Source organism: Palaemon carinicauda, chromosome 25 (genome assembly GCF_036898095.1).
Source record: "Palaemon carinicauda isolate YSFRI2023 chromosome 25, ASM3689809v2, whole genome shotgun sequence".
NCBI lineage: Eukaryota > Metazoa > Arthropoda > Malacostraca > Decapoda > Palaemonidae > Palaemon > Palaemon carinicauda.
Window position 1 is genome coordinate 85,041,156 of NC_090749.1, and position 12,500 is coordinate 85,053,655.

Sequence of the window (12,500 nt, forward strand, 5' to 3'; positions counted from 1 at the left end):
TCCTGCCTGCTCTCTTGGTTGGCTTAAGTCTCGCTGTCTCTTTATTCGGCCTATTATGATCTTTGTAAACATTTTATACATTAGGGAGAGTAAACTTACTGGACGATAATTTTTCGGTCTTTTATGTCTCCCTTTTGTGAATTAATATAATGATATAAAGATTTTCCATGCTTTAAGTATAGAGCATTCTTGCAGACATTAGGTGTAGAGTTCAGCCAGTTTAACTACTATGAAATCTCCTCCCTCTATTATTAAATCAATTGTTAAGCCATCTCCTCCTGCTGCCTTTTCTTTTTTCCCACCTTTGAATGCTTTCTTTACTTCTCCTGCTATTACATTTTGTACCGACTCAGGCGTTTCATTATTCCTATTCGTGAAGTTATTTCTTATATCACTATTGTATAGAAATCCTTTTCAGTTTTTATCGCTCCATCTGTAGTGTGAAAGATATTTCCATTTTCGTCCTTCAAAGTAAACATCTGTTGGCACCCTGTTCCAGTTTTTCTTTTCATCAATTTGATGCTTCCTCCTTTTTAGTGCTTCCTCCTTTTTAGTGCTTCCTCAATTTAATCATTGTTTTTACGAATATCTTGAGTTTTTAGTTTATTATTTTTTATTTTTGGGGGGGGATAGTTCTGCCGATTCTCTAGTCAATTTCTTTTACCTATGCAGATTTGCACAGACTCGCAGCGGTGCCCTTTTAGCTCGGAAAAGTTTCCTGATCGCTGATTGATTGGACGAGATAATTCTAACCAATCAGCGATCAGGAAAATTTTCCGAGCTAAAAGGGCACCGCTGCGAGTCGGTGCAAATCTGCCTCGATAAAAGAAATGACTATAGTTTAGCTCTCTTGGATTTCACCCTCAATTCCAATCTTTTCCGCATTAGGTTTTTCACCTTTTCCACATATCTCCTGTGCTGATTCTAATGAATATGTTGTTAAATTAGTGTTAATTTCTTCTTTACTTTCTTCCACTTTATCATGTAGCCAGAAATATCTATTTTATATTGCTAAACTAAACTCAATAAACTTTTCTCTTATTACAGGAGTGTCTGTTTTCTTGAAAATGATTTAAATCTTTCCTTCCTTAGATCTAAACAACTTTTGTTTATCACCTTTCTGTGGTCGTTTGACTTTGAAATGTTTAGCACTGTTATATATTTAGCTAAATTGACATTAAAATCTGTTCCATTACTCATTTCTACATTTGGGCTTCTTCATGTCCATTTTCTGTGTTCCTTTTTTTTAAAGAAATTGTTTAGGACTTTAATATTGTTCCTTTTAGCAAATTCTACAATCATGTCTCCTCAAGAGGTTGTCTTTTCCTTTTTCTGACTCTTTTTCTTTTCAAAACCATTCTTACTGTCCTCCCTTTAGTTGAAGTGGCTATCCTGGAGGGTATCTAGCCTTGCATGGTGTATCGGCTTTTCCATGTTGACCAGTTTTTCCGACTTTTTACTATAGTCTATGGGTATCATCAATCACTTCATTTATATTTCTGTACATACTGTTTTTGTTATAATTCTTGTTAATCTAGTTTTTAAGTATGATGTCTTTTTTTTATTGCTATTAATTCTTATGCTGTCTGGAGACATTGAGCGAAGTCCGGGACCAGTATGTTCTAGATTTCGTCAATGTTGTGTTCTGTATTGCAATATTTGTGGTCTTCATGCAAATATCCAAGACCTTACAGTTGCGTCCAGACAGTATGATATTCTTTTGTGCTCAGAAACTTTGGTTTCTAATATGAGGCACTCATCTGAGCTCCTTATAACTGGTTTTAAGAAGCCAATAATGTTGAAACGTGATGCCATCCCTAGGGCTAGGGGAATGGTGGTATATGTTAGGACCGAGTACCCTGCTTCTCATAAGTCCTGCTAACAATATGGATGTCATGAGATTCAGGTAATAAAAGTTTGTGGCAGGCATAACAACTTTTATTTATGTTCGATCTACCGGAATCCAGACAAGGATGATTCTATCTTCGATTGTCTTCTTACCATTATGGCTAAGATACAAAAAGATGATAGAAAGGCGTCTTTTGTCTTTGTTGGTGATTTTAATGCTCACCATAGGGAGTGGTTAAGTTCTATCTCTCCTACCGATCGCCATGGCTTAAGAGCTTTAGACTTTGCCTCTGAATCATGCTGCGAGCCAATCATAAATGGATCTACTCACAGGTCTGGTAATTGCTTGGACCTTGTATACACTGACTCCCCTGGTGTTATAACTAGTAAGGTTGGTTTTCCAGTCGGGACATCTGATCATAGATTTCATTATTAGTGAAGACTGAGCAGCCTGTCCCTGATATATCATATTCTTGTAAAATCTATATGAAATCCCAAGCAGACTGGAATAGGATTTTGCATGATCTTTTGAGCTTGAATTGGTCACAATTATATAATTATGTAGATCCTGTTGACCCTTTGAATGAGAATCTAGTCAACATAATTGATAGGCATATCCCTTCTTGTGTGCTAAGGTACCGAGTGAAGGACAAACCATGGTTTAATGATGATTGTAGACGTGCTTATTTAGAGAAGCAGGAGGCCTATCACCTTTGGAAGGGTAACAGATCAGATTTGACCTGGAACAACTATACTCAGCTTCGAGCTTTTGCTCAGAGAGTTTATGCCTCGACTGAAAAGGAGTACAATTTAACCATAAAAGAAACACTTTCTGGTACAACTCAGGAACATAAATGGTGGTCTTCCCTTAAATCTGCACTCTTTGGTGTAGATGCAACAGTTCCTCCTTTACTTAAACCAGATGGCTCAGTCACTCACTGTCCAAAGGAAAAGGCAACCCTTTTGGATGATGTTTTTGACAGTAAACAGAGTAATGAAAAACTTGAACTTCCTCATTCCTGTTTTCCTGAGGCTAAACTAACTAGTTTAGCTTTTCGATCTCGTGAGATTAAAGCTCTGTTGGTGGACCTTGATGCTTATGGAGGTGTAGACCCAAATGGTATTTTTCCTTTGTTTTTTATAAAGAATGCAGATTTCTTAGCTCCAAAGTTATCTGTTATTTTGCGCAAGTTAGCAAGAAGAGGATCTTTTAGCACTTGTTGGAGAATTGGTAATGTTACTCCACTATGTAAATGTGTTTGTGGTAGCTCAAGTCCCACTGATTACCCCCCAATTTCCATAACTCCCATATTATCTAAAGTTTTTGAACGTCTTCTGGCAAAACGTCTCAATAGGTTTGCTGAAGGTAATCCTCTACTCCATAGTTTGCAATTTGGTTTTCGTAAAGGCCTTGGAGCATGTGATGCCCTTCTTACAATCTCCAATGCTGTACAGAAATCCCTTGATTGTGGTCAGGAAGTTCGTATGATTGGCCTTGATTTTAGTGCTGCCTTTGACTGTGTTAATCATGAGACCCTTGTTTTCAAACTCAAACAGTTGGGAGTGGGTGGGTCGTTTCTTAGCATTATTATTGATTTGTTAAGTAATAGATCTCAAAGAGTTGTTGATGGGCACCATAGTGAGTATAGGAATGTGATATCCGGTGTTCCACAGGGTAGTGTTCTTGCGACCTTACTTTTCATCTTACATACAAGTGATATGTGGTTTGGTCTAGAAAACAAGCTTGTTGCATATGCAGATGATGCTACTCTCTTTGCATCAATTCCATCCCCTGAATTAGTGCATGGTGCAAATTATGGGGTATGAAGTTGAATCCTAACAAAACTCAAAGTATGATTGTAAGTAGGTCAAGGACAGTGGCTCCTCAAAATCCGGATCTCAGTATTGATAATGTTTCTTTAAATTTGTATGACTCTTTCAAAATTTTATGTTTGATTCTCGACAGCAAATTTACTTTTGAGAAACATATAAGGTCTGTGTCTTCTTCAATTGCACAAAAAATAGGCTTATTGAGAAAGTCTTTAAAGATTTTCGGTGATCAATCTATTCTGAAGAAGTGTTTTAATTTTTTCATTCTACCTTGTTTTGAGTATTGTTCTCCTGTTTGGTCTTCAGCTGCTGATTCTCATCTTAATTTGTTGGACAGAAACTTACGGTCTATTAAATTTCTTATTCCTGATCTAGATATTAATCTCTGGCACCGTCGTTCAATTAGTTCATTATGCATGTTGCATAAGATTATTCATAACTCTGACCATCCTTTATATTCAGATCTCCCTGGACATATATATGCCTGGCAGTGTGAACAATAACACAAGACTTAAAATAATTCAATACTTACCTTCAGACAATAATTTTTTGTCTCTCTTCTTATGCATTGAGAAGAATTGTAATTTATATTTAATAAAAATACAAATTTCCACAAAAGTGCTGTGTGGGATTCTAGCAAAGTTTAACCTTTTCCCCTTTACTTTATTCTGTGAGATATAAAAGTCTTCATTACATAAGCAGTGGTTGTCTTTAGTCTTGACACTGTCTAATAACATTTAATAGTCTTCATTAGATTTTTCATTTGCTAAACCTCAGGATGGAGTGTTTTCAAAATACTCTGATGTTACCATAAAAGTATATGTGTATATTTGGATAATTTTTTTGCTTTTTGAATATCAACAGAGCAGAATTCTATATATAAGATGTAGTGCCTAATATTCTTTCAATCAGATAATTTAGATTAATATTTGATGAAATTTTCTTACCATGAGTGATGAAATGATTAAGTGACCTACAATAATAGTTCTCTTCAAGTCCTAAGACCATTTATTTGGCACCAAAAGAAATCTTTTTCTTATTTCAGAGCTTAGTCGAGACACCAAACAATGTCTCCGAGGGGAAGACTTGGAACACTTGACTAATGTATCAGTAGAAAGTAAGTTCTTTTCTGTTGGCGATGATGAATCTCAAATTGTATAGATTATTGCAGACTAAAATGACTTCCTCATATTAATGCAACCTGGAAGTTTTGCAATTATTTCTTTGATAAATATCATACCTATATTTGTGCTTTTTTTATTCTTCTGGTTTCTTAATTAATTCCCAAAGTTCTGGGGGGTAATGAGGAGTTAAGCCAAACCTCTCTCATGTTTATTTGTAAATTAGAATAGATTTTAGAGTGGACAATTAATATAATTCGTCGTTCAATGGATTTTTTTTTCTCTCCTCAGCCAATCATGAGATCAAGTCTTTCTATGAAGAGATGTCTGGAATAATCTCTTTGGCAGAAAAAGGTCAGTTGATATGCATTTAATACAGTGATCTATGGCAGATGTTCAGTTGATAAAACCGATAAGTTATATAAAACCTTTATGAATTTCACAATCCAAACATAAAGTTATAGTTTAGGTTGTTCAAAGTTATGCAGAAGTCGTTTATGATTTATACTTGATTAGAACAGTAGTTTTTACCTGGATATTGAAGTCACTACCATATCAATCATCGTAATGTTTTCTTGCAACAGACGAGTGTTCAGAGGGAGGTAATCCCTGCGGGGCCAGAGGCACCTGTCATAATTCCCTCTTCAGCTTCAGCTGTTCTTGTCCTTCTGGTTTCACCTAGGATGGTTCAGACTGTGCAAGTAAGAAATATTACACCTCAATATGACTGTCTTCTCCTTAAGATGATTTACTGCATTTACTTAACATTTTGACTTTTCCTAGATTAATACTTCAAGGCATATTGTCTCATTCTAGAAGCATATCATTCAACAGCCTTTGATTCTCAACAGACATTGATGAGTGCGCTGAGGGCAAAGGGGTCTGCAGCCCAAATGCTGTATGCAACAATAGCATTGGGAGTTATAGTTGCTCCTGCAACAAACGTTTCGAGGGAGATGGAAGAACATCCTGTGGTAAGACCATACCAAAGAATTTTGTTCCTTTATAGATATATATATATATATATATATATATATATATATATATATATATATATATATATATATATATATATATATATATATATATATATATATATATATATATATATATTATTTACATATATATATACATATATATATATATATATATATATATATATATATATATATATATATATATATATATATATATATATATATATATATATATATACATATATATATATATATATATATATATATATATATATATATATATATATATATATATATATATATTGTGATGGCTGGCTTTGACCACCACTCAAAACACTACACTTATCAAATAATATTCACCATCATACAGTACTAAGTCCACTAAAGATGGAATAGTAACCAAACCTCAATACGAGTGCAAAGTCAACTCAATGGAACAAAGAAAATACCACGAAAATTTCCTTAATTTTAATACATAATAACTAGACAGAAATAACACCTGAACCACAATAATACATTAATAAATGATACACACTCAATCTTAACTCCCTGTAAAAGAAAACAATTACACGATTACAGAAAGGTCATCAACACATGCATACTAAATGGAGAGAGGGTTCAGAAAGGAGAAGGCCAACGAAAAGAAAGAACATCCTAACAAATACAAACTAAATATCCCTATCAAACTGACGATGGCTGGTTTGATGGAAAGGCTTTCACAAGCTCTACTAATGACGTCAGCTGACTATCAACGGTCGTGATCACGATACTTGAGCAGGTATAAATATTATTACCTTGGGACAGAGAGGTCCCCTTGGCTTTTACTGAACCAAGGGCAGTACACAAAATGTAAGACGATCTGGGTCCTTGCTGCAGAGAAAGGATATCCAAAAAGCTAAATAGCTTCACACTGTAGCTCTGCAATGGCGAGGAGTAAATATAATTCCCACAGCAATCGTCGCGCCCTTCAAAGTTGGAGGCTCAGAAACACACTAAGGAACCATCCTCAAAAAAAGCCCCTCCAAAACTCTGTTCACGCAGGAGCGCAGCCACGTAACCAACACCACTTGAAAATATAAAACAGCCGTTAGTCCATTATAACCACTAACATAACCACCAGTGAAAAGACAAACAATAAAGCAGGAAAACAATAAGTCTACAGTATATTTAACCTTATACATCTATAAAAACTTAAATAATTTAGAAATATATAGCAATAATATTACACCTCCTCACCCAATCAAAAAAAAAATTCATTTTTTTTTTTTTTTAAGTGATTTGAATTACAACATACAGGTTATCACATAATGAAATATTAAACCAACACTCAAAAATTTGAAATATTAAACCAACACTCAAAAATGATTATTAAACAAACTGCAAAAACATGACAAACAAAAGGAAAGAGGGGGTGGGGGCAAGTACCAAGGTCTGCAGCTCACAAGGATAGCAATATATAACCTTTTCCACACTCAATACACTGTTCCTTTTCAGGGATACACATCACTCACTATCAATAAATGTTGATCACAAAAACCACTGTCTATTTCAGTGTTATATATCACACTTATCACCATAGTGTCCAATACATACACACACACCGAACGACACAGAGAAGACCACCACAAGATTTCCCTGCGCAAACAAACAAACAAACTCGATGAAGCGTAATTATTAGCCTGAAAATACAGAATACCAGATTAGTGCCTATCTCTTTTCTTAGCTTATTATAAACCTTATCGTACCTGACACCTCTAAACCTTAGTAGATTAACCTTAACTCAGTCTAGGGTACCACTCATACACCAGCCTGTAACGCCTAAAAAACAGCTGTGTTGTGCTACAGACTCGTGAGCCCATGACCCATCTAATTAATCAATCATTAGAAAGTGCCAGTGATCACCCTCACCTTTTAACCTTAAAAATCCCATATAATATACCCAAAACATTATAGTCTTCTGTAAACAAACCATGATTAATAAATCTTGAATATACATTTACTTCTACTCACTACGTGCCCACTTCAACAGCACACACACCATAATTAGAACGATACAGATACTACCTTTAATAACTGCATAGCCCTCTGTCAATAATCTAATACTCAACGCTGCGAGAGAGAAAATCGGCAACAATATTACCTTTTCCTGGGATGTGGGAAAATTCTAAATTCCATTCTTGCAGCATGAGACTCCACCTCATCAATCGTTGATTTTTATTCTTGTATCTACTGATGAAGGTCAGGGGATTATGATCCGTCAAGACCTTAATAGGTGTATCTGAGGAGGAGAGATAAACCTGAAAATGATTAATAGCGAATATTAACGCAAGAGTCTCTTTCTCCACAGTTGAATACCTACGTTGGGCGGAGGACAATTTTTTTTAAAAGAATGCGACAGGATGAGAAACTCCCTGCTCGTCATTCTGCAACAACACCGCTCCTACACCAACGTCACTTGCATCCGTGGCAAGAGAAAAAGGAAGGTCAAAATCAGGAGCTCTCAAGACAGGGAAATTAATTAGAACTCTTTTTAAATTATCAAAAGCCCTTTGCGTTTCATTCGTCCAGACAAATGCTACATTCTTTCTCAAGAGATTTGTTAACGGATCGGCTATATCCGAAAAATTCCTAACAAACCTTCGGTAGTACCCACTCAAACCAAGGAATCTTCTGACATCCCTCCTACATTTAGGGACTACCATGTTTTCAATACTTTCGATATTGGCCTGCTTAGGAGCAACTTTACCATTACCAACCTCATGACCCAAATATACCACCTTCGCCTTTGCGAAATCGCTTTTCTTTAAATTAATTACCAAATTTTCCTTTTTCAACACCTCAAATAGTGCCCTAATACGTTTTAAATGGGTTTCCCAATCATCGCTATAAATAACAATATCATCAATATACACAACACATCCTTCTAAACCATGGACTAAAGTATTCATTAACCTCTGAAAGGTGGCAGCCGCGTTCTTCATACCAAACGGCATAACTTTACATTGAAACAATCCCTGTGGTGTTACAAAAGCAGACAGGGCCCTTGCCCGCTTTGAAAGAGGAACTTCCCAATTTGCTAATGTATTTGGCCTTCCCCATTCGATCAATACAATCCTCAATTCGAGGTAATGGATAACAATCAGAGTTAGATAACTCATTCAACTTACGGTAATCAAAACATAACCTGAAATCCCCGTCGGATTTCTTTACCAATACAACAGGTGATGACCAAGGACTTTGACTAGGTTCAATTAGGTCATGTTTTAGCATATAATCCACTTCCTTTGCTACAACCTCATTTTTGAAGGGATTCAACCTGTAAGGAGATTGTTTCACAGGAGTGGCGCTACCTACCTCTACATCATGTTCAAGGACCGAAGTCCTACCCGGTACATCCAAAAATAATTCTTTATAATTAGATACTAAATTTTTCAAAGACCTTTGTTCTTCCTTACCTAAATGTGAAATCACTCCCGAAAATTTTTCCAAAGACTTTCTATTATCCGACCGCCATTCACATCCATTAAAACAATTATCATCAATACCCTCCCACTCTGAAAAAGAAAAATGGTTATTGTTCTCAGAATCTACCGTGTTCCCAATAGTTGCCACAGGAATGACTTTTTCCGTTCCATATAAGCTTTTAAACATATTTACATGACACAGTTGAAAAGGTTTCCTTCTTTGAGGTGTCTCCACTAAATAGTTATCTTCACTTACTTTTTTCAAAATCTTCCAAGGACCTGAAAAAGAAGCTTTTAATGGATTCCCTGGGAAGGGTAACAAAACCAATACTTTATCGCCTATCGCAAAGTCGCGTGCCTTGGACATTCTATCAAAAAAGAACTTCATTCTTTTTTGGCTACATAATAAGTTTTCACCCGCAAATTTCCAAGCCTTGGTTAATTTATCGCCTAGATTAGACACATAATCTAATAAATTAACCTCAGGGACGTCTCCCTCCCAAGACTGACGAACCACATCAAGAGGACCTCGAACACAATGGCCAAACACAAGGCTGAAAGGCGAAAAACCTAAAGACTGACTTGGGACAGAACGAAAAGCGAACAACAAATAAGGTAATTCCTTATCCCATTCAGAACCATTAATCAAACAATATTTCTTTACCATGGATTTCAGGGTCTGATGAAATCTCTCCAGAGCTCCCTGGCTTTCTGGATGATATGGAGAAGATGTCACATGTTTTATATTTAACTCTGCCATTTTATCTCTGAAATACCTGCTAACAAAATTAGAACCACAATCCGATTGAATAATCTTAGGCATCCCAAACCTGGTAAAAAAGTCAATTAGTACATCTACAATTTTAACACTTTTTATTGTACGTAGTGGTATTGCCTCGGGATATCGAGACATCCTATCCATGATTGTCAAAATATACTCATTACCACTACACGTCTTCGGTAATGGTCCAACCATATCAATAATGACTTCCTTAAAAGGTTCGGAAACTACAGGAATAGGACATAGAGGCGATTTTGGAATCCGCTGATTGGGTTTACCGACCCTCTGGCACACATCACAACTATTGACAAACTTCTTTACATCTGCCTTCAACTTCGGCCAATAATAACTCCCAAACAATTTGCAAGAAGTTTTATGAATTCCAAAATGGCCGGCCAGACCACTTTCGTGCGCCAATGACATTAACTCCTTCCTGTAACCAAAAGGAACCATTATCTGTTTCACAATTTCATAATCAACATTATCCACCCACATAGGCCTACTCAACCTATATAAAATATTATTAATTATCTTAAATTTGGGACCAGTCATATCAGACACCTCCCCTGACTCGATAGGGAGTTCCCGAAACTCCTTTTTCTGGGCTTTGATTAACTCTTCAGTAGTCCAATTCAACTTGTCCGTTAACATTCCAAGATCTACAGCTAGGCTATCACTACAATCTAAACTACTTAAATCTACATCAATTGTTGACTCTGCAGCGTCAACAATTCTAGCACTAGAACGAGTAACTGCTGCTACTTCACTATCAAGGTTTATCAATATCGGACAATTATTATTCTTCATAGCCACATCATTCCCTAACACAACATCAACCTCCTTAACCGGGAATTTATCTACTATGGCCAATTTCAAATTCCCTGCAAAGGAAGGGCAGATTAAATTAAAATTTTCAATAGCATATGACTTTACAGTATCAGGAAAACCAGCCAATAACACAAATTCCCCACTTTTGGGTACAAAATTACAAGGTAATGCCTTCCTTAGAATCAAAGACTGAGCTGCACCGGTATCACGCAAAATACGCACTCGTCTTTTCTCGGACGAATTGGCGAAGGAGACACTACCGAAGGACAAATATCTGTCAAAACAACCAGGTAGTCATTGATCAGCGGATGTTGTGGGGTAGGTTCTCTCTCTCTCTCTCTTCCACGCCCATCACTGGCCTAACATTAGCATTTTGGGATTTTCTAAACGCATAACACATGCTATTTACGTGCCCCTTCTTATTGCAAAAGAAGCACGTCAATGTTTTCAATTTCTCTGGATTATATATGATTTGCCTATTACCTCTGTTAGGAGAAAAATTATTATTAGCATTACCCTGATTATTATTACTTCCCTGATTATTTCTATTAAACACCTTAGCATTATTATTAGGATTAGCATTATTATTCCTACCCATCTTAACCCAACCAGAATTCACCTTTGTCGTTACTCCCCCTAACTCACTCTTATGAGACAAGCAATATTCGTCACTAGCGGTGGCTACCTCCTGAACAGTCTCGAGTTTTAACTCTTCGAGGTGGACCTTCAGTTTATCCGGGACACACCTCTTAAACTCCTCCACCAACATTAACTCCTTCAATTTCTCAAAATCTCCCACCTTCTTGGACTTGAACCAATCGCTAGCATACTGTTCCTTCGCCCTGGCAAATTCAACAAAAGTTTGTTCCCTACATTTTTCTAAGTTCCGGAAGCGTTGCCTATAAGCTTCAGGGACTAACTCATAGGCCTTCAAGACAATAGCCTTCACACTCTCATACTCTGCTGATAGATCCTCCTCCAGCGTTACATATACCCTCTGAGCTCTTCCAACTAATTTACTTTGTATAAGAGTGGTCCAATACTCTTGGGGCCACTCCAACCTTGCAGCAATCCTCTCAAATGATACAAAAAACTCTGCTACATTATTTTCTTCAAATTTAGGTACAAATTTGAGAGCCTGCGATAAATTAATAGTAGGAGTTACTAACCTATTTGGGGAATGGGCGGGGGGAAAAGAACCTGGGTTTCTCATGGCAACCTCATGCTGCCTCTCTTTTTCTCTTTCCCCTGCCTTAAACTTTTCCATTTCAAATTCCATTTGTCTCAGGACAATCTGCTTATCCAAAATTTCTATAGACACTACTTCATCCGGTTTCACCTCTTGTTCCCCACCTGTCTTTACAGTTTTAACATAATCATAAATGTGCAATAGCAATACACCCTTTCTTATGGACACATCATATTCCAATTCAAAATGTTCTGCTACAATTTCCAAGTCTTCCCTATTTAACTCTGCCAACCTCTCTTGCCATCCCTCTCCTCTAAGGAGTTCTAGTACGTTAACAACCATGATAACTTATTCAAACAAAATACTAAATTTACACAAAATAACACCGAGGAGGTGAAAATACACTGCCTGAAAAATTACCCCAAGAATTAACTTTGCACAAACACTAGTGAATAGTCAGGA

The 12,500-nt window shown here is 36.4% G+C and overlaps 1 protein-coding gene across 3 annotated transcripts in view; it reads left to right on the plus strand.

Annotated features, from left to right (window-relative positions):
* Positions 1-12,500, plus strand: part of LOC137618681 (pro-epidermal growth factor-like) — an 835,493-nt gene that overhangs the window by 403,097 nt on the left and 419,896 nt on the right. For 2 of the 3 annotated variants that reach the window (XR_011039789.1, XR_011039790.1), the window contains exons 2-5: positions 4,724-4,795; positions 5,091-5,153; positions 5,384-5,500; positions 5,651-5,773. Coding sequence is in view for 1 of the 3 variants with exons in the window: in XM_068348839.1 (XP_068204940.1) it covers positions 4,724-4,795; positions 5,091-5,153; positions 5,384-5,481 (233 nt within the window). In the remaining 2 variants the exon portion in view is untranslated. The remainder of the gene's footprint in view (positions 1-4,723; positions 4,796-5,090; positions 5,154-5,383; positions 5,501-5,650; positions 5,774-12,500) is intronic. The other variant, XM_068348839.1, reaches the window with a different exon arrangement.